The 23,905-nt window shown below is 37.4% G+C and overlaps 1 protein-coding gene across 2 annotated transcripts in view; it reads right to left on the reverse strand.

Annotated features, from left to right (window-relative positions):
* Positions 1 to 23,905, reverse strand: part of GPR156 (G protein-coupled receptor 156) — a 129,819-nt gene that overhangs the window by 32,226 nt on the left and 73,688 nt on the right. For both annotated transcript variants that reach the window (XM_007493750.3, XM_007493747.3), the window contains exons 4-7: positions 18,498 to 18,633; positions 2,922 to 3,032; positions 1,864 to 1,989; positions 1,080 to 1,175 (exon numbers count right to left, since the gene is read on the reverse strand). In XM_007493750.3, coding sequence (XP_007493812.2) covers positions 1,080 to 1,175; positions 1,864 to 1,989; positions 2,922 to 3,032; positions 18,498 to 18,633 — 469 coding nt within the window. The remainder of the gene's footprint in view (positions 1 to 1,079; positions 1,176 to 1,863; positions 1,990 to 2,921; positions 3,033 to 18,497; positions 18,634 to 23,905) is intronic.

The raw sequence follows: 23,905 nt of genomic DNA on the forward strand, positions 1-23,905 counted from the left end.
CATATTTTAAATCTAATTTCTCATTCCTAAAAGGGCAACAACTTACTGGATTTGGAATCAGAGGAGTCAGGTTCTAATTCTGTCATTGTCACTTTTTTAGCTATGTGATCTTGGATAGGTCATGCTACTTCTCTCTCTCTCTCTCTCTCTCTCTCTCTCTCTCTCTCTCTCTCTCTCTCTGTCTCAGTTGTCCATTTTGTGAAGTGAAGGGGTTAGAGTGGATTGTCTCAGAGGTCCTTTCCATCATTGAGTCTATGAATCTATGAACCCCTGTCTTGCTCATCCCAGAGTCATTGGATTTAGAACCCAATAGAATAATGTTTTGTAATGAGATGAAATGGCAAGCCACTCCAGTATACTTGCCAAGAAAACCCCATGGATAGCTATGGCCAGTAGGGTTGCAAAGAGTCAGACATGATTGAGTGACTGAACAACAAGAGAGCTTAAATTCAAGTTATCATTTTTATTACTAATTATTATTTAGAAATAAATGGTAAAATATGCTGGACTTAGGATCAGAAGGACATAGAGTCAAATCCTGCCCCAGATATGTGCTAACAAGTCATTTGCCCTCTCTAAGCCTCAAGTAACTCTCTTGGACATGCCTACTAAGTTGGTGCCTGGTTTCAGTTTTTGTAGTCTTCCCACGGTACTGATGAAATCACATACATTTTGTATAATTTGCAAATGGAAATCCTCACAATAGCAGAAGGAACAACTTTATTCCTTGGTCTTTTAAATGCTGGTGTTATGTTTTAAGGATATATGTATAAAGATATAGATTTATGACTAAATATATATATATACACACATATATATATCATGTATACACACAGAGATGCTCACACTCACACACACACACACACACATACACATTGCCAAACTAAGAGCTCCAGATCTTAGCAATTCCCTCAGGAAAAGTGAGAGGCATTAACTCTAGTGAATGACTTACTAAAAAAGTAGATCTTACAGTTGTAGGATAGAATAGCCCTACAGAGTGAGATTTAACTTCACTCTGCCTAAAATGATTCATAGTGTCTAACAGCTGTTCTGTATTCCACACAGTTATAGTTACCAACCTTATATCCCAAAAAGAGGGTAATCCAGAGATCTGAGTAAAGGGAGGCACAGAAGTATGTCTTGGTCATGGAACAGGTGATATCTCTCTCTGTCATCTGAGAGAGACACAAAAAGTCAGTGTTCCTAATCCTAGCACAATACTTGACACATGGTAAGCATTTAATAAATGCTCATTCATTCTTTATTTCATTTATCCCCCCTCGTATTCCTTAACTTCCAATGTCTTAGAGGTCTATTGAATGAAAAAAAGGAAGAAATCTAGAGGGAAGGGAAGGCAAGGGAAGGCAAGGGAAGGCCAGGAAAGCCATGGTGAGAGAAGGCAAAGGAAAGCAAGACAAGGCAAGGGAAGGGAAGACAAGGCAAGGGAAGTCAAGGGAAACCATGGTGAGGAAAGGCAAGGCAAGGGAAGGGAAAGGAAGGCAAGGGAATGCAAGGGAAGGGAAGGGAAGACAAGGTAAGAGAAGTCAAGGGAAGGCAAGGCAAGGGAAGGGAAGGCAAGGGAAGGGAAGGAAGGCAAGGCAAGGGAAGCCATGATGAGGGAAGGGAAGAGATGGACTGCCATTACAATGGAAACAAGGGAGACACTTGAGACCCACTTAGTTAGTCATGAGGTCCTCCTGGCAGTACCTTTTCCTTTCCTCCTTTCTTTCCACTTTGTTGGTTTGCATTCTAAGACTTTCTTGTGGCTAATATCACTGCCCAGAGGATACAGACAGAAGAATGACTTTTACCCAACCTAATTCAGCTCAGGGAAGAGGTTTCTCAGGGACTTTAGCTCCTTACCCTCACTGTAAAACGGAGAATCTGAAGGCACTGAATGGGATCAGACAATACCCATATCATAAGCAGGATAACGTCCACCATCACCAGGATTGCTACCAGCCCAAGCAGCTGTAGGTCTTTAATAATCTGCAACATATTAATCCCAAGATCCTTATGGTTATACACTGTGAGCCAGATCTGCACAAACCCTTTGAAGAAGCTTCCTATCTATCAAACAATGATGAAAATTGATACAAAACATTTATAGTAGTTTTTTTGGTGGCATCATCATCAAATCTTCTCCACTTTTTCATGTAGTGGAGTCAGGAAGGCCTGGATTTAAATCTCACTGGTTCCACATCAGTCAAATGGGAAGAGAATTGAAGGTCTTGGACTTGATGATTTCCAAGGTCCTTTCCAGCTCTAAATCTAGGATCCTTTGACATTTTAAAAAATATATGTATTGTTATCAGGCCCATGATCTCAATCCAATTAGACTAAGGCTAGGAGATCTAACCAAAGATCATTGAGGTACTACAGAGACTAGACCTCAGGCTTTGAACTCTGCACAAGAGACTTCTCAATTTCCTGATTGTGTATATATTCAGAATATCAGAGTGACGAGCCTCTATTTCAATCTCACACTTGTGCTGAGCCAGAAAGGAACATGGAAGGGAGCTTAGAGCATAGTTAGTCCAACCCTTTCATTTCACAGTGAAAGAAACAGGCTCATTGTGGTGACATGATTTATCCAAGGTCAAACAAGGAGGGACTGGAAACAAAGTCACCTGACTCCAACATTTTTCCATTGGACCATATTGCCTCTCTTTCTCCGCAGAAGTCCTAGGGAGCCAGCACATCAGGGATCATTGCTAGTGAGTCATGGAACCCACCACTAACAAAGCTACCCAGTCCATAGCTGCATGGTGAGCAGCATGACAACTCTGGAAAGTCCTGTTTATTTTGGAAACAGAACAGGTGCCATGATCTAATATGAAGGCTTCTCCATAGTCTCATCAACAGAGACCAAAAAGATATTTACTGGGCAACAAAGCAGAATGAATTCAGTAGTGACTCACCACTCTCTTGTCTGGAACTCGCTGGGTAAAAACCTTGTATAGTCTCCAGCTCTTCCCCAGTATGGGGCCAAATATTAGGGAACTCCCAACACATAGTAGGGACAGTCTGATCTGGAAGCAGAAGGTGAGTATATTTGAGGGAAATGAATGAAATGAATAAGTCAGCAGAGCTTCCTTATTGTTAAAAGTTTACAATGGTCTCCATAGGTACCCAAAGTTCAATATGCAAACAAAATAAAGCCTGAAATAAAACTTTAAATTGAAAGCTACATAAGTAGACAGTTAATAAAATCATACTTTTATTGTGGCTGCATATCTTTTTGTTTGATTTTTTTTGCTTATGTACTTAAATTTGTTGTTTACATGGAAAGACCTACATGAAATTATGAAGGATAAAACAAATAGAACCAAGAGAACATTATATAGAGCATCAGAAATATCATTTGAAGAATGTGTATGTCTACCACCAGAGAGAAAACTGATCAACGCAAATATGAGTGGCATGGTTTGATATATACATATGCATGTATATATACATTCATACCCATAAACACACATTTATATATATTAAAATGGTGTGTTCTGTAGCACAGGGGTAGGGAGAAAGAGAGGAGGGAGATACCTGGGAATTTTAATATAACAAACAAATAAATGATTAAAAAGACAGAAATTTTAATATATATACAGCCTCTGACCCTCACCTGACACCCAGCTCTCACTTGTGGCTCCCAGTAGCTGCTAGCATGCGGCAGCGGCCACACCCCGGGCAACGGCTTCGACAGACCGGCTAAACCTTGTGAGGGTAGCCATCGGGTCGTCGTGGACGCCTGGTGAACCAGGGCTTTGCTCACCCAGCATGTGGTTCAACGGCTGAGAGGGCAATGCAGCAAAGCACTGTGGAGTGCTTAGGGCGTGTTAGAGCACAAAGGACAACACGGCCATCCAATGCAGCTGAGGAAGTCTCCAGGTGTAACGACTTTTCGTGCCAATGGACCCAGGCTTCCAACACCAAGAGAGGGGGACTGTCTCTGTGCATCGACTTTTCCACTTAAATCTTCATGCACAAGTGTCTTTGTGCACAAAAATGTACAAAGACAATCGTCATCCTCGGTTACCAAGAGACTACTACTACTACTACTATATAATCATAGCAAGTATCTAATTTTGTCTTCTTCACCCAAGCATCATTTATTACATTCTTTTTTTTTCGTATTTTCATCTATCCACTTGAAAATATTTGATCATGAACAACCAGCTATCGCTTGTTAGAAGCCCATCATAATGTTGGATATTCAATTGTTTGGAGAGATATTGCATGGTATAGTGACCAAAAGGCTAGCTTTGGAGTAGGGGATACTGGCATATGTTAGCTATGTGATCATAGGCACTTAACCTCTCAGCATCCCTAAGGAATGATTTAAGACAAAGCTACAATGGAGTTACTGATCTGCAGTTACCAAAGGGAACCTAAACCTGGAATTCTTATTTTGAGGAAAGCAAAAGCCTACCCTTGGAAGCAGGAGCGCTGGGATAGCAAGCGCTGGGAAGACTTGAGTTCAAAGTTGATCTTAGATATTTATTAGCTATATATTGGGCAAGTCATTTAACTTCTGTTTACTGTAAAATGAGTATTATAATAATAGCATCTTTCATGGAATACATTGTGCTAAAAGGAATAATAAAGTGGAGGAATTCCATGGAGACTGGAACAACCTCCAGGAAGTGATGCAAAGTGAAAGGAGCAGAACCAGGAGAACATTGTACACAGAGACTGATACACTGTGGTACAATCAAATGTAATGGACTTCTCCATTAGTAGCAATGCAGCGATGCTGAACAATCTGCAGGGATTTAGGAGAAAAAACACTATCCACAAGCAGAGGACAAACTGTGGGAGTAAAAACACCGAGGAAAAGCAACTGCTTGACTACAGAGGTGGAGGGGATATGACTGAGGAGAGACTCTAAATGGGCACCCTAATGCAAATACCAACAACATGGAAATGGGTTCTAATCAAGAACACATGTGATACCCAGTGGAATCACGCATCAGCTATGGGAGAGATGGGGGGGGGGGGGGGGAGGAAAAGAAAATGATCTTTGTCTCCAGTGAATAATGTTTGGAAATGCTCAAATAAAAAAAATTTAAAAAAAAGAAATGCAGAAGAAAAACATATGATGGATCACATGGTTCAATAGGGATATGATTGGGGATGTTGACTTTAAATGATCACTCTACTGCAAATATGAATAATATGGAAATAGGTCTTGATCAATGATACATGTAAAACCCAGTGGAACTACTTGTTGGCTCTGGGAGGGGTTTGCGGAGATGGAGAAGGGGAGGGAAAGCACATGAATTATGTAAACATGGAAAACTATTCTAAATTAATTAATTAAATAAATTTTAAATCCCCAATCATAAAAAAAGAAGTAAATTACTATATTATAATAGGAATCAAACAACTATTGTTCTGAATTAGAGCTTTATGGGTACTTTAAGTTTCCATAACATCAATTTGGTCTGATTTCCTCAAGTAAGAGGATTGGCATACCTTCTGTTCCTTTGGTTATATGAGGGAATCTAATTTCCTGCTTTGGAAATCAAAACTAAATTTAAAAAATAAAAATAAAAACCACAACATTAAAAAAAATAATAGCATCTTTCTCCCAGGTTGTTGTAAGGAACGAAGGTTCTTATTAAATCTTTCCTTCCTTCCTTCCTTCCTTCCTTCCTTCCTTCCTTCCTTCCTTCCTTCCTTCCTTCCTTCCTTCCTTCCTTCCTTCCTTCCTTCCTTCCATCTCCCTCCTTCCCCTCCTCCTTTCTTTTTTCCCTTCCTTTTCTTCCTTCATCTCTCAACCTGAAATTTGCCTCCTTGATTGGTAGATTGGAACTTCGAATTCACTGCTCTTGCTGAGGCCAAGAAGAATATGTACAATCCTGCTTCCAGGTGACAATACATTAAATAATTCATTATATCTCTGTGATGCCTTCTCATCTCCAAACTAAACATTAATTTTTTCAACTGTGAAAATGCCTGGAGTCAGGAGAATACATGAATATTAATTAATAATAAGATTACTTCAATACTTTAAGGATATATGATCTCAGTGGTATAGCTATTCCCTCTACCAATGGATATCCTATATTCTTCATAGTTTCAGGAATTCCTATAGCTGGGGGTGGGGGGAAACCAATGGCCTGGTTGTCAATGCAGGGGTGGGGTGGGAGGTAAGTGAGTTAGATTGATCCTGAGAGGAGATATGATCACGTGTGCCTGTACTTGTAGCTTTTACAACTTGAGAACACTTGCTTTGGGGTTCTTGGCAGAGAATCCAGGGTCACCTCCACCTCCAAATGACACGTTGGAGTAGGCAGAGCTTAATTAGGAATTCTAATACCTGGAACAAGCCCATTTGGTGGATAGAGAGCTCTGTGATGAGCAAGGGGAAGCAGAGGGGTGGTATTGGGAATAGAGTTCTACACTTAGAATCAGGAAGGTCTAAGTTTGAATTCTGTCTCAAACACTTCCTAATGATGTGATCCCAGGCAATTCATTTAATCTTTCTTGACCTCAGTTTTGTCATTTGTAAAATGGTGGGGTTTGGACTCAATGGCCAGCTCTGAGATCCCTTCCTGTTTCCCCTTTGAAGGGAGTAAAGTGTGACCATTCCTGGGTGGTTGAGGGAAACTGAGAAAAGAGGTGTGCGACGTGAGGAAGTTAAGAAACTGGTTGACCAGGATACTTAAAGGGGTGGGAGACTGAGGCAAGGAAACAGACTGTGAGCCAGGGACATTCAGAACTTATTAGGGAAGAAGGAAAATAACCTAAGGACTATAAGGCTATTTTAGTCCTTAGATGACAGCAACAAGGATCTGGACAGGAAACACTGAAAAATTGTAAAGGAGGAACAATGGTTGTTGTATGATGGTGTCAGAAGGAGGGTCTGAAAGTCAAACCAGGGAACAAGGAGTATGCCAGCTCCTCCCACAGTACCCCCAGCTTTTTATATGGGAGGTGAGAGGGGCAGGCATGAGAGAAAGAGAAGCCAGTCTTAAGAGAGTGACAAGAGATTTTGGTGCCTTCTGAGGGGAAGTTAGAGTTTAGTGAACCCTAGAAAATATAAGGAATATAAGAAGAAATGATCTAAGAGGAAGGGGAACTGGTAAATAATGAAGGAAATATCCAGAGGGCATAGGATGAAAGAAGGGCAGAAGTGTCTTTGGAATGGGAAAGTCGAGGGCTGGATTTACTCTTGGGTGGGGAAGGTAGTCAGAAGGACCAAATCCATACTGAATCCCAGGTCCCAAAAGGCACAGATCCCCAGGACAGAAAGCAGGTGAAGGTCAGATCTAAAGAGAAGGGCAATGAGAGCTATAGCATCTGGGCAAATGGGAGCCTGGAGGTAGAGGGTAAGGCTGGGTAAAGGAACAAGCCAGTCAGGTGAGCTGTACTCCCAGAGGAAATATGTCCCTCAGGTAGGAAGTGTACCTTCCTAGACACTGGAATTTGGAGCAATAACATTAATAATTAGTGTTTACAGAGAGCTTTAAGGATTGGGAAAAGCTTTATAATTATCTTTGCATTTTATCCTTAACAACCTTTCTGGAATATAGGTGCTATTATTATCATCCCCATTTTAGAGAATCAAGGGCAGTGAGGTGGCTCAGTGGATAGAGTGCCAGACCTGGAAGCAGGATCAAATCTGGCCTCAGACACTTCCCAGCTGTGTGATCCTGGGCAAGTCACTTAACCCCCATTGCCTAGCCCTTGCCACTCTCCTGCCTTGGAACCAATACTTAGTATTGATTCTAAGACAGAAGATAAGGGTTAAAAAATAGGGAATCTAAATCATACAGAGGATAAAAGACTTGCCCCGCATCATACAATTAGTATCTGAGACTGGATTTGAATTCTGATCTTCCTGATTCCAGGTCCAGCACTCTTTTCACTATGCTATCTAACAAATTCTAAGTAAATAAATAAATATTACATATAAATTAGATATTATATACTACAAAATATGGATTACCTATATTATAAATATTACATACAAATAAGACAAAAATAAATAAAATATTATATTCTAAATTTAGTATTTTTCAGGTATAGAGTGGTACAGTAGAGAGAACACTTGATTTGGAGTTGGAAGATCTGGGTTTCAATCTTAGCTCTGTTGATTACTGTCTGTGTGATCCTGGGAGAGCACCTTGAACTTTCTCTTTGGACCTGTTTCCTCATCTTTAAGATGAAAGGACTGTATTGTTTTGTTGTTCAGTTATGTCCGACTCTTCATCACCCCATTTGAGATTTTCTTGGCAAGGATATTGTAGTGATTTGCCATTTCCTTCTCTGGCTCATTTTATAGATGAGGAGACTGAGGCAAACAGGGTTAAGTGATTTGCCATGGGTAAGTGTCTGTGCTGGATTTGAACTCCTAAAGATGAGTCTTCCTGACTCTGGGTCTAGCCCTATCCACTGTAACAAACAGATGCTCCAGAGGATTATACTAAATGATCTCTAATATCCCCTTTAGCTAAAGATATGATGCTGAGAATATATTTACATTCTGATAAATTTTGAAGATAGTAGTAACTCAGCAGCTAATTTTTCCCTTTCCTCCTCATCACTTTTCACCTCTTGTTGCTGGTTTTTGTTTTTTGTTTTTAGTTCTAGCAAATGTATATGCTGTTCTAGTTTGGCTTTTTTTCCCCACTCTATATCATTTTGTAAAACTTTTTCCAGATTTAATTATATCCTTTATATTTGTCACTTTTGTAGCCTAATAATACATTATGACATGAATATGCTAAAATTTGTTCAGCTATTCTCTAATTATTAGCTTTATTCCCAGTTTATTTTTTGGCAATTGAAAATAAAGCTACCATGGATATTTTCATATGGGTTTACTCTCCTTTTTTAACAATCTCCTTAGGAGTTAGTCCCATTAATGAGATCATTAAGTCCAAGGATATGATCCAGTCTATAACTCCTACTCCACTGTCGGGTTGCTTTACAAAAATATTACATTAATTTACAGAGTGATGCTATGCTTATTTCCCAGCAGCCCCAGCAACTCTGAATGTTGTTATTTTAAACTACCTTGGTCAACTAGACAGTTAGAAGGAGGCATTTCAAGTCAGTTTTAGAATTCTTTGCCAGGGGTTTGGAACACTTTTTCAGGTGATTATTAGCAATTTGGAATTATTCTCTTTAAAGTATTGATGGTCCCTTTTGCTAATGAATCTATTAGGGAGTAGTTAAATTTATAATAAATAAATATAATATAAATGTTATAATATAATAATATAATGAATAAATAATATAATATATTTATTATTAATAATAATAAATCTAATATTTATTATTATAAATAATAAATAAATAAATAAATTTATAATAAATAAAAAAGTTTAAAGTGCTCTTTAACATTTTGTAAGGTGTCATAGTTTTCAGGATATATATATATATATATATATATACATACACATATATTTATCAGTATTGTTTGCCATGAAGAATTTTTTCCAATCAGATTATTTTTTTTTTGTCTTGTGATCTGTTGTGGATCTGTAGAAAAACCATGGAGAAAGCAGAGGTGCCCAGGCCTCTTGGGCACTAGCTTCAATAGTAATGACAAAGCCTGGCAGCACCAGCATGATGGGAAAATAGTCCCTGGCACCAACAGCCCTGGGAATCCTGAGACGGTGACATTCACAATGGCGCCCAGACTAGGCAAGATAGGGGCAAAGACAGTCTCATTCTAGTTGGCAAGACAACAGTCATGGCTCCGTAGAGCTGCAGGTGGGCCTCAGCCAATCAGAGGGGCATCAAAGCAGCCACAGGACAAAATGGGCAGATTCCAGCCAACAAGAGGCACTGGAAATAGCGCAGGTGCTATCCTGATGGATGAGCAGGCCAGCAGCCATGGGAAGCCCATGCTGGCCCTTTGTTGCTGTTTTGATGGGATCCCCTGGCTTTGCTTTGAGGATGAGGGGATGGGGAACAGCTACTGAGTTGCAAAATTGCCATTTGTAACCCTGGCTGCCCAAGGAACTGAATGTAGTTATTAAAGGAATTATTAATCCGAATCCCTTCGGCTCTGAGTGATCTATTGCACTAGATGTGAAAACCACAGTTGGATCATGGCCATATTTCTTTTTTTATTTATGCAAAATTTCATTTTTATATGATCAAATCTCTTTTTTATATAATTCCATTGGTTTGAAAACTTTAAAAAATCTTGACACATATCCTTCCTCTTTATTCTAATCTTTAAAAATATCTCAATCATTATTCAATTAGAATTTACTATAAAAATTAGTCTGACATATGCATATTTTTTTCACTAATTTTCTTCCAAATTTATATTGGATAGGGGTCTCTATTTCCATTTTTTAAAGTTGAGGGCTTATAAAATTTGGGTTTCTCATGTATATTTGATACTGATTCTGCTCACATTGTCATTTTTTAAAATTTTAAAATAAAAAAATTTAAATAGTTTTGATATTTACTATTTTCTACTATTTTTTTGAAATCTGACAGGTCAAATTTAATTTCATTGTTTTTTATCTCTAATCATACTTGTTCTTTTGTGCTCTATAGAATTTTAATTTTTATTCTATTTTACAAAATAAATCCTTGGCATTTTGATTGGTTGTGCATTAAATCTGGAAATTTCTTTTGGAAATATAAACTTTTAGTCATATTAGCTCAGTCTTTTCATATTCAAGGGCTATATCTCCAACTGTTCTAGTCTTCCTTAATTTCTGTTAAGATCAAAAGAAAATTGGGGGCAGCTGGGTAGCTCAGTGGATTGAGAGTCAGACCTAGAGACAGGAGGTCCTAGGTTCAAACCTGGCCTCAGACACTTCCCAGCTGTGTGACCCTGGGCAAGTCACTTAACCCCCATTGCTTAGCCCTTACCACTCTTCTGCCTTGGAACTAATTGATTCCAAGACAGAAAGTAAGGGTTAAAAAAAAAGATAAAAAGAAATTTATCTTCATATAGAGTACATTTATGATCTTTTAAAAACTCTTACCTTCTATCTTAGAATCGCTACTAGATATCAATTCCAAGGCAGAAGAGTGGTAAGGGCTAAGCAACTGAAGTTAAGTGACTTGCCCAGGCTCACACAGCTAGGAAGTGTCTGAGGCCAGATTTGAACCCTGGACCTCCCATCTCTAGGTCTGGCTATACAGAGTCAGCTAGTTGCCCCTATATTTTTTATCTTGAATGAATTAATGCCCACACATTTGATAACTTTTTCCATTCTTCAAGTGGCATTTTATTTTGCATCATGTTTCTTCATTAAAAAATTATATATAAAAACGCATGTCTTTTTTGTGTGTTTGTTTTACCCTACTGGGAGATTATATATCACAGTGGCTAGAAAGCCATAAGAAGATGGGTTCAAATCCTGCCTCTGACACATACTGGCTCTATGTCTATGGGGAGTGAACTTAATCTCTCAGTGCCTATCTAAGACTATAAATTGCAGATTGTTTTGGATCTACATTGGTTGAGTGGTTTTTCCCACAAATCATTTCCTATGCTAATAAAATCACAAGACCAGACCAAAAAAACAAACCCAATAACAAAAAGAAACTTTACTTTTTATCTTACTATCATTAAAATAATTACCAAGTAAAGTAATTTGAGTCTCTTGGATTTTAAGCATCTCATTATGTCATTTGTGAAAAAAGATATTTGAAACTCTTTATTACCTATTCCTATTTATTTAATTTCCTTTTCATGCCTGATGGCCGTGGCAAACATGTCTTTGTGAAGGAGCAATCCTGGGTTGTCCCTGTTTTCAGTGAGAAGGTCTCTCGTATTTCTCCATCCCATATAATGTGAGCTCTTGGTTGTTAGCATCCACTACTTCTAAAGGAAAGCGCTCATTTCTACGCTTTTCGGAAGATAAATAGATGCTGTATTTGATGGTAGGCTTTTTCGAAATCTCTTTCTAATGGGGATCTGGTGCATTCCCAGAGATGGCAATTCCACGTGGAGAAGCCGCCTCTTGGAGAATCGTGATGTGAATGGAAAGTGTGACTGTGGAGGTTCATAGACATTCTCTTCCTCGTTCCAGTTGGCTAACTGTGCTGAAGAGGAGGAGTGCTTTTATTGGCTGCGGAGACGTATAAAAAAAGCTTGTTAACTTCAGCTCTTGTCTCTTTGCTTCATTTATTTCTAAGAGATTGTGGTGATTCCTTTGCTCTGGGTATCTGGTGAAGGAAGTGGAGTCTCTGATCATGGGAGTTTCAAAACCGAACTAGAGGGATCCAAAAATCGGAGGCCAGGTTCCTCAAATCACAATATTTTTGCTCCAACTATCAAAGCATGATCTTCAGGTGAACCTTCAAGTTAGCAGTCAGAGCAAGCTGGACTCAGGACTCAGGTAGAGATGCTGTCTTTGGATGCAAATTTGGGGGAACTGATGTTTTTTAGGAACTGAGGAAAATTGAGCCTATTCTCCCTCCTATCACATGACAGACCAAAATGATGAAGGGGAGAGTAGGTCCTGGAGGGCTTGGGGGGGAGCTTTTGTATATTTGTTTTGGCTATATTTGTGAAATAAATATCTTTTTGTTAAAAAGACAAAGTAATGGAATTGGGGTGCTGGGTACTGACCCCCTAACAATGGGGGGTGGGGAGCATAGCTAGTGGGGGCTAGGGCAAATAACAGAGAAGACACACCAAACTGAGAAAATGGGGCCAATTCATACAAGCAACCTATTGATATTTGGCAATTTTTATGATTTTTATTATTGATAGGATTTATCGTCCTAATTGTTTCTCTAGAATTTAATCATCCTTGCATTCCTAATATAAAGTTTTACTTGGTTGTAATAAAAGTTTTGTCATATTGCTCGATTATACTTGCCAATAGTTTTTTTAATGTTGTTACACACAAAACGTTAATGAAATTAGCTAGTACTTTTTTTTCATTTCCTGCCTTATATTTGCTAAGTTTGACTACCAAAAACTCATCTTTTTTTTTTTACTTCCTAGAAAGAGTTTGATAAATTTTTTTAGATTTAGAAATATCACATGTAATGTGAAGATTACTTAGGATCATAAGATATAGAATTGGAAGGGATATTGGGGATTTTCTAGTCCAGTCCTCTCATTTTAAAGATAAGGAAACTCTACGACCCATTTAAGTCATTTGTTCAAGGTCATACAGATAGCAAGTAGCAGAGTCAATATTCAGGTCTTTGGATTCCAATTTCAGTGCTCTTTCTACCATATCTAACTTTCTCCAAAGGTTCTACGAAGGTCTAGACAAATTTTCTAGTGGGTTTTTCCTAGTCTCACTACCTTTTTATCTGATACCTTTTAAAAGACTGATATTATGATTTTTTTCTTTCTGATCTGTATCATTTAGGTTTTACATATGAATGAGTATATTTATATATATGTATGTGTATATATAACATCTTATTTTATAATTTTTGGCATTTTATATTTTTGTAGATATTCATCAATTTCTTTTAAATTATCCAGTTTATTAGATTATTATTCTATACTACTCTTATTATTCAATTATAAGATTATTATTTTTAATTTCTTTTGCATTTATTTTCCTTTTATTATTTCTAATTTTGCTAATGTTTTTCCTTTTATGATCAAATTGTTGAATTGTCAGTGCTGTTGGTCTGTTAATAACAAATATGAGTATACAAAAAAATCATAATTTTTAGATTGTCTCTGAACTTTAGCCTAGCTGTTGGTGCTCTGTATTTGAGATCATCATCCCACTGACCTCTGAGGAGATGTGCTATTGGAGGATTTGAGACCATTACATCAGTCTTGGTATTCATACTATGACTGAAACCAGAAGACAGAAATAAGTTGCAGCAAGTTAAAAGATGGCACCAGATAAAAGAATATCTACCCTTTGACCCAGCCATAGCACTGCTGGGTCTGTACCCCAAAGAGATAATGGACACAAAGACTTGTACAAAAATATTCATAGCTGCGCTCTTTGTGGTGGCCCAAAACTGGAAAACGAGGGGATGCCCATCAATTGGGGAATGGCTGAACAAACTGTGGTATATGTTGGTGATGGAGTACTATTGTGCTAAAAGGAATAATAAAGTGGAGAAGTTCCATGGAGACTGGAACAACCTCCAGGAAGTGATGCAGAGCGAGAGGAGCAGAACCAGGAGAACATTGTACACAGAGACAAACACACTGTGGTATCATCGAACGTAATGGACTTCTCCATTGGTGGTGGTGTAATGTCCCTGAACAACTTGCAGGGACCCAGGAGAAAAAAACACCATTCATAAGCAAAGGATAAACTATGGGAGTGGAAACACCGAGAAAAAGCAACTGCCTGAATACAGAGGTTGAGGGGACATGACAGAGGAGAGACTCTAAATGAACACTCTAATGCAAATACTATCAACAAAGCAATGGGTTCAAATCAAGAAAACATCTAATGCCCAGTGGACTTACGCGTCGGCTATGGGGAGTGGGGGGGGGGGGAGGAAAAGAAAATGATCTATGTCTTTAACGAATAATGCTTGGAAATGATCAAATAAAATATATTTTAAAAAAAAAAAGTTGGCACCAGATTATTCTTGGAGAGGCCAACAGAGGAGTTGGCGTATTAACTTCATCATATTCCAAAGTTAAAATTTCATGGGGGCATTTGGTTCTTTCATATTACAGTGCTCATGACAAGTCCTGGCAAAGTCATCAATATAAAAATAAGAGCAGATTATGCTACATCACAGAGGATGAAGAGGTAGAGAAATTAATTCTAATCGGAATTTAAAAATATTCTCCAAATTAAATCAACAGATTCTTCAATACTTGGTGACTTTAATGCAAAAGTGGGAATAGGCAAGGATGGAAAAATATATTGGAAAATATGGTTCAGGCATAAAGAATGAAAGAAGTTAGATTTAGTCTACGCTGAAACTTCATGCATCATGAATACTTGGGGAAATAAATTGAGCACCAAGATCACAATATCACAAAGATGAAAATGGTTACATATTAATAGACAGGAAATGATTCATCATTGATGTGCGATTCATCCCTGAATCAACTTTCTGCATAGTCACACTACATACTTCTTAGAGCAAAGTTCGCAATTATTGCAAACCTAGAAGCGAGAATAAAAATAGCAAAGGGGCATAGTATGCAATTAAAACAACTCCAACCTGACTCATTTGTACAAATTATAGATTCTGAAAATGGGAAATGGATGAGAACAACTATGATATCAACACTATGATAATTTCAAAGAAGTTTTCAATGTTATTCAATTTCTACAATAAATCCAAATGAACCTAAAAACTACCTCAATCAGCAAACACTTGACTTATTTGTGAATTGGAAAGGAAAAGCATCCAAAGGCAACACTGGGTTAGAATACAAACTCACCAGTAAAGTTTTATAAAGAGGACGGTAGAAGAGTATATACAGCATTAATTTATAAAACAGAATGGAAGGAAAAACCAGATTAAAGAAAGTTTGGCAGATGATTAAGTAAAGTCATTCCAAGGACATTTAAAGATGAAACTGGAAGATTGAAAATAAAAGGAGAAAAGATGCCAAGTCTCCTATGACAAACTCTTTTTGAGTGAGGATTCTTAATATCTTCTACTATCTTGGCTATGTCAAAAAAAAAAAAGGTAGAAATGACACGGAAGAGAACAAATTCAGTTAAAGAATGTAGTCTAGATCAAGTGTATATAGAGGAGCTATGTGCTGGAAGCAATGCAGTTTTGAAGTCATTAAAAGATGTATGAGCACAGATATTATTTCTACCATAGAAGATGTAAACCAAAGAATAATAGTTATTTCTGGAATAGGCAGCCTCTCATCTTTGATATTCTAAAATAGAACAAAACTTTATTATCACACATAGCTGAAATATGTAAATAATACAGGATCTCACTATGCTTATTGTTTTTTTTTACCTCAAAAAAAGCATTTGATTTGGTACAATAAAATTCTGCCTTAATGGCATATATTAAAATTACACAAAATTTCCTGGAAGATATAGCAATATAGATAACTTTATTCAATAATCCTCCTATCATTGATATCAAGTAAAGCAAAAACCAAGAAGATGTATGCTCACCAAAGGTATCTGCCCCTATCATTAAGATCTGGTGCAGAGACCAAGTCAGAGTGGTTCCCGATAGAGGTTAAGGTTCTCCAGATATCCCTGTTTGTGAATGATATTGTGCTGATAGTATCAAACCCCAGCTCACTGCGGAGCCTTCTAAATGAAATCCATGACCACACAAGACTTCAGTTTTATTATCCACATAGTAAAAATCAAGTAGATGAAGAAAAGTAATTGATAGATTACTTTATTCATTTCCATGGAAATGTATAGAATATAGAATTCTCTCTCTCTCCCTCTCTTCCTCTCCCAATGGATACTGTAAATGGAATTGGGCAAATGAATGAGAGGATTGTAGGCTGAATTGCCTTTGGGAAAAAACAAAGTTTTTAATGATTACAAGCTTTTCCCTGAAACAAAGATCCATTGTTTAAACACAAATATTCTTCTAGTGTTGTATGGCTACTAGTTATATGATAGTTTCTGAAGAATTAATTTGAGGATCACTTAAAGGGTAAAGAAGGGCACAAGCTAGGTACAAACAGGCTACCATATGTTATAAACAAGGAATGATACACAAAAAGTGCAATGGATATCATGAAAGAAACATATGAGTGAAAAAGAAAATAAGGTAGTCATATGACAAGAATGAGTGATAATGTCAGCAATGGCAAACCTTTTAGAGTCTAAGTGCCCAAACTGCAATCCTCACACTGAATGTGAGCCTCTCCACTTACCCCAGACAAAGGAGAGAGGAAGTACTCCTATTAACTGCTGGGTAGAGGGAAGGGTCATATGAGAAATGTCCTCAGGCACTTGTAGAGGGGGAGAGGAGAGCAGCCCCTTCCAGAATGCATGCCATAGGTTTGTCAACTTGGGTCTACATGCCCCATTGGTACCCTCACAATGTTAAGACTGAGAAAGTGTATTTGATGGAATGTCTATGGAAAATTTATGGAAGGTCATGGACAAGAAATGTGAAGAAGGCATAAATAAGCAGTGATGTATCTAGAGAGAATTTTCCCATTGTCAACATCACAGATTCATTTATATGTTTGATCACTGAATTTCTAAAAATCTCCTTTTGTTTTATCAATTCACTTATTTTCTTATTACTAATTTTATTAGTTTATGTATTTAACTTAAAATTTTTCCCTTTTCTCCTTTCCCTTTATAGTTAATATTTTTCATGTTCTAATTTCAGCTTCTAATTTTTGCTTTATTTTTTTCTCTTTTGGTCTAGACACTGTTACTATAAACTTGCCTCTGAATATTGCTTGAGATTAATTATGCAAATTCTGATATGGTATTTTCTTTGGGCTAATCATTTATGATTTCTTTAATTTTTTTAACCCAGGCATAATCCCCAAAAACATTTTATTGTGATTAATAAACTTTTCTCACACAGACTTATACCTCTAGATCATATTCTTTATTTCTGGTTTTATTGAATTATTGCCTGAAGTATAACAATGAAAATTTCTGTCCTCCTTAACTTACATAAGAATTATACATGACCTATGATATGCTCAATTTCTGTAAATATTCCATATGTATTTGAGAAAAAGAAATAGCCTGATTTTTTTCCAAAGTTATTGCCTCATACCAATTAAATCTAGTTTCTTCTACATTTTTCAAGACTGTCTGAGAAGCAGTATACCACAATTGTATAGCCATTCCCAACTGAGGGACATCCTCTCAATTTCCAGTTCTTTGCCACCACAAAGAGAGCTGCTATAAATATTTTGGAACATATAAGTTCTTTTTCTTTTTTTTCCCCAATCTCCTTGGGAAACAGACTCAGAAATCATATTGTTGGGCCTAAAGGTATATACAGCTTTATACCTCTCTAGGTGTAATTTCAAATTGCTTCCTGAAATGGTTGGCTCAGTTTACAGTCCCACCAATGCTGTATTAGTGTCCTCATTTTTCCACATCCCCTCCAACAATTGTCATTTTGCCCTTTTGTCAATTTAGCCAATCTAACGGGTGTGAGAATGTGCCTCAGAATTGTTTTGTTTTGCATTTCTATAATCAGTAGTGATTTAGAGAATTTTTCATATACCTATATATATATTTATATATATATATATATATGGCTTTGATTTCTTCATCTGAAAACTCATTCTTTTTATAGCTTTTGTTCATTTATCAGTTGGGTTCTCTAAGTAGCTTTTAATTATCTTTCATTTTGATCTTTAACAATATCCTTAGTTATTGTTTTTTATCCTTTAATATAAGGGCTATCTCTCTGGGAAACGGATGAGGAAATGAAAGACACCAAAAAGAAAGGAGAGAAACATGTTTGAATGATCTGAAATGGACATATAGGAGGATGCTGTCAGTCTTAAAGTTTCCTATTAGAAATGTGATACCTACCAATGCCTGTCATGAATCAAGTAGGCCTAACAGGGACATTTTGGGAGTGATATAGAAGACTCAAAGTAGTCAGATTTATTTTGTGTCTTTCTTACCTACCTGAATGAGTGTTGTCATGGAGGGTCCCAGAAAAATATCTTGATCAGGAACCCCAAAGAGATATGCGCTTGCATATGTCAGACCACTGCCCATCAAGGTCAAAATGTTCAGATTGGGACTGGACATCTTCACAATCCTACAAGAGTCAGGAAGAGAGAAATTTATAATTAGGCCCCTTCCATACTGCGATTATAAACATATATAATATAGTTATTTCTTCTGCACCATTGCCTAAGCATGAAGAGTATTAGAAAGAAAGCTCCCCTATTAAGAAACCACCATATCTCTTTTATAAACTGTTTAATTTCCATTTTGCATGCTTTAAATGATAATTTCTGTCATTGTTTGATCTTAGAAGAAGGTACATTGATCAGAAATTATATGTATTAAAACCCATCATCCTCTACAGAAAATAATTAAGCAGCTTGATAAGTGCTGGACCTGGAGTTTGGTGAGTTGGGGTGGAGGTGAGGTCCAAGCATGTGAAAACTTTTCCTGGTCGATTGGAGAATTAAGAACAATTTGTTCCAATAGCCATGAAGGCAGCTAACTCAGGCACTGTGTAGCATTTAGAAACTGATCAGACATCAAAGATGTCAGCATCATCCACCGCATCATAGGCCGTTGTCAATTGTCCTGACTTTTGTCCTACCACTGGGCTTGGATGACAGTTTTGTGCAATTTTACCACACTGAAATCCAATTCACTCCATAATGTCATTGGTCTTCTTTGAAAACAAAGAACAAACAGCAGCAACAAAAAGGGAATGGTAATATCATCCTTGTGAGAATCAAATGAGATAAGATTTATAAAGCTCTTTGCAAACCTTAAAGAGCTATATAAATATTAGCCATTATTAGTATTATATTCCCAAGTGTGAAGTGATCAGAACTAGATTATTACAGTAGTCTCTAGAATAGTCTCTTGGCTCCAGGCCTTCTATTCCAGTGATGGCGAACCTTTTAGAGACCAAGTACCCAAACTACAACCCTCACACCAAATGTGAGCCCCTCCCCCTTACCCCAGACAGGGGAATGAGGAAGTGTTCCCATTGGCCGCTGGCCAGAGGGGTGGGGCATGTGAGAAATGTGCTCATGTGGAGAGGGGGAGGAGACCAGCTCCTTCCAACATGTGTGCAATAGGTTTGCCAACACAGTTCTATACCATCTTGAATACCAATATGTCCATCATATATACCACTACATACCAATTTATAAAATGGTGATAATAATGCATTGACTGGTTATTGTGAGGATCTAATGATTTAATTTAAAAAAAAAACAATTACCTTTTGGCCTAAAATCAATACTAAGTATCAGTTTCAAAGAGGAAGAATAGCAAGGGCTAGGCAATTGGGGTTAAGGGATTTGCCCAGAATCACATAGCTAGGAAGTGTCTGAAGCCAAATTTGAACCCAGGAACTCCTCTCTTCAGGCCTCACTTTGTATTCACTGAGCTTCCTAGCTATACCAAATGATTTAATTCTAATCACCATTCAACAGGTATTATTAAGCACCTACTATATGCCAGGTACTAGAGATGGGGATAAAATCTGTGATTTTATTGGCTACAGAAAATTCCTATATGAAGAAATTCCATTTTGCCCAAAGGGCACTAAAAGACTGTCTGCCCTTTGATCCAGCCATAGCATTGCTGGGTTTGTACCCCAAAGAGACAATAAGGAAAAAGACTTGTACAAGAATATTCATAGCTGCACTCTTTGTGGTGGCAAAAAATTGTAAAATGAAGGGATGCCCTTCAATTGGGGAATGGCTGAACAAATTGTGGTATATGTTGGTGATGGAATACTATTGTGCTCAAAGGAATAATAAAGTGGAGGAATTCCATGGAGACTGGAACAACCTCTAGGAATTGATGCAGAGTGAGAGGAGCAGAACCAGGAAAACATTGTACACAGAGACTGATACACTGTGGCACAATCAAATGTAATGGACTTCTGTATTAGTACCAATGCAATGATCCAGGACAATTCTGAAGAACTTATGAGAAAGATGCTATCCACATCCAGAGGAAGAACTGTGGGAGAAGAAACACAGAAGAAAAACAACTGCTTGACCACATGGGTCGATGGGGATATGATTGGAGATGTAGACTCTAAAGGATCACCCCAGTGCAAACATCAACAACATGAAAATAGGAATTGATCAAGGACACATGTAATACCCATTGGAATTGTGTGTCAGCTACAGGAAGAGGAAGGGGAAGGAAAGGGAAAGAATATGATTCTTGTAACCAAGGAATAATGTTCTAAACTAACTAATTAAATAAATTAAAAAAAGAAAAGAAAGAAATTCCCTCTACCAATGCAAGTCAGTATCTACCCTGCAACTTATAGCCTTAGAGAATCTCCTAAATACTGACAGGTTAAATGATTTTCCCAGTCATGTAGCCAGTACATGTCAAAGATGAGACTTGAACCTAGTTCTTCTTGGCTCTATGAGCAGCTCTCTATTGAGTATGCTATGATGCCCATCAGATACTGGAGATACAAAGACAAATATGAAATAGTCCCCATCCTGGGGGGCGGGGAGCAACAAGAAAAAAAAAGAAAAATGTATATACGAAGTAATTTCCCAGGCATGAGAGGAGAGAGAGATACTAGCAACTAGAGGCATTAGTATGTTTCCTGTTGGATTTTGGCTCTTTGAGAGCTGGTAGAGACTCTATGAGGTAAAAACTAGGAAGGAATGCATTCTAGCCTGTGAGAAGGCAGAGAAAGAAGATAGAATATTGCATATGGAGAATGGCAAGCAGACCAATTGACTGGAATATGTCTGATGAAGTCTATGGATCTCAGAGTATTTTTTATATATATATATATATATATATATATATATATATAAGATTACAAAGGAAAACAATTATACTGAAAGTTATTAAAATGTATATTTTTTAAGTTTATAGATGAAGAGCAGCTAGGAGGCTCAGTGAATTGAGAATCAAGTCTAGAAATGGGAAATCCTGAGTTCAAATTTGGCCTCAGACATTTCTTAGCTATGTGAACCTGGGCAAGTCACTTAACCACCATTGCCTAGCCCTTATGGAAAGTAAGGGTTTTTAAAAAAGTTTATGGGCCTCAGGTTCAGAACTCCTGTTTTAGAAGTCATCCTAATCCCTTCTTTACAGATGGAGAAACTGAGGTATAGGGACATTAAATGACTTTCCCAAGGTCATAGAGGTAGTAAATAGGAAAGATAGAATTCCATTTCAGGTCATCTGACTCCAAATCTGACGTTCTTTTTAGGGCATTGTGCTGCTCCCTCACTTCAGAAATGCCCTTGTGGAAGCAGGAGGAGTCTTCGTATGTCGTCTAGGTTACCATCATGTAGACATAGCCTCTCTAGCTCTTGTTCAGATTCATTCGATTTGGATGCTGCTGTATGCTCAGGTTTACTTGTAAGTAAAGTAGATTTGACTTAGCACAGATTCACATTTGGAATTGCTCTCCCTCCTGACTTGGTTAGGAAAACTCAATGAGATTGTGATCTTCTACCATGCTTATTATCGGATAAAACCCTGATGGGTCTTCTCAGCTCCCTGACTGACGTAGTTTTCATTTTTAGAAGGGACACATTCTACATTTGAAAGCAGAGATTCTTCTGATTTTCTCTCACCTAGAACCACTGCACGGGTGCATCGGAAAGCTGAACTCTGATTGGGCATTGCATGTACCAAAACAAATGACGTAGACCTTCTTCTGAAGTCACAGAGATGAATTCTCTCTAGTCTAACTGGTTAATGTCATCGACTGACAGAATCCTTTCCCCATACTTGCTTAAGTAGACAGCAGTTCTCTAGACAAAAAGCATTGATTTAAATGACTTCATATAACTAGAACTACAAAATTAGGGAAGCTAAAAAGTTTTCTATAACACTATGCATTGTGGTATAACTTGTGCATGTATATGTAGATACAAATATTTGCCAGTTTGAGATTTCAATGACTAAAATTTGTGGTAAAGGCAGATTATGGAGGAGAGAGACAATTGGCATGCGTTGGATGATATCATCTGAGGATATCAGCATTCCGATATCACTAGAGGTAGATTTGAAAGTATCACCAGGACTTGGTCTGATTGCAGATTCTGTCCCATTCTATGGTATATCCTGAGACAAGCTACTACCTCTGAGCCTCGGTTTTCTTATCTTCAAAATAGGATCATAATATTTGCTCCATTTACTTCACAAGATTGTTGTTAGAAAAGTGCTTTGCAAACTGTGTGGGACCATATTAATCAATGAACCAACAACATTTATTAAGCACCTAATGTGTACCACGTACTATACTAGATACAAAGACAAAAAGAATAAGTCCTTACCCTTAGCTTATATTTTGTTGTCTTATTAATGTGTAATTCTTATTCTTGTTTTTATTATTATCATCATTATTTAATAATCTAGGTCTGAGTAAAACCAAAGTCTGGACCAGGGTGGTGGCAGTGGAAAGGGAGAGAGAATAAGGAGATGGGAAATTAAAATATTGTGCTCCATAGCTCCTTATCTTCACTTTCCTCTCACTATTTAATTATAGAATTCAAAAGAAATGCAACAGCTTTCTTGACTCTTTAGTTCTCAGATGATTTTTCAGTTTAGCATGAATTAATTTAAAAGCAAAAACAAAGTTTTCCCTACATTCAAGGAAGCCAATATTCTTAAAATCTCTATCATAATTTTAACAGTCTCTGATCATAAACTCTAGGTGTATCCACCAGTTCATTGGTGTCATTTTCATAAAACTCCATTAGTGTAATCACCTGTTTCTTGGATCTAACATTTATTATATTTAGATTCATGACTGCTGTAGGCCCATGCCATAGTTTCTTCTTCTGTGAAAGTGACCATGGAACCAGAGTTGAGAATTCTAGCAAGATAAAGTCATGGTCTATTGTTACCGAGTGAAGAAAATGTTCTAAAAACATGACATGAACCCAGGCTGACGAAAATAATACTGGTATAGAAGCAAGATATCAAATTGGTTGTAATACAATACAAAATTCAGGTCATTTGTTGTCATTGTTGTTTACTGCTGCCAGACATAGTGATAAAGGCAAGATGGTGGGCTAGGAAGGTGGAGGATAATGACTTTTTCTGTCTTTGTTTATTTTTTTTTTTCATTCAACTTCATTAATATGGTAATCAAAAAGGATCTTGGGAACAAAAAAGGCTTTGTAGTCCCAGATTCCATACAGCTCATGTGTGCTTTCTTCATCTGAAATGTCTAAAAGGAGTTTAGAGGGCAATGAAGACCCAGAAAAGCTTAAACAAAAGTTACAGAGAATTTGTAACTCCAATTCAGGCAGTCGTCTGTGACTTTGATTCAACCCAGAATTAGACAGGACCAAGAATATACTTAAACTCATCCTGAGGTCATGCTGCCTGGCTTTTGT

The sequence above is a fragment of the Monodelphis domestica genome, chromosome 4, assembly GCF_027887165.1.
Source record: "Monodelphis domestica isolate mMonDom1 chromosome 4, mMonDom1.pri, whole genome shotgun sequence".
NCBI classification, from domain to species: Eukaryota; Metazoa; Chordata; class Mammalia; order Didelphimorphia; family Didelphidae; genus Monodelphis; species Monodelphis domestica.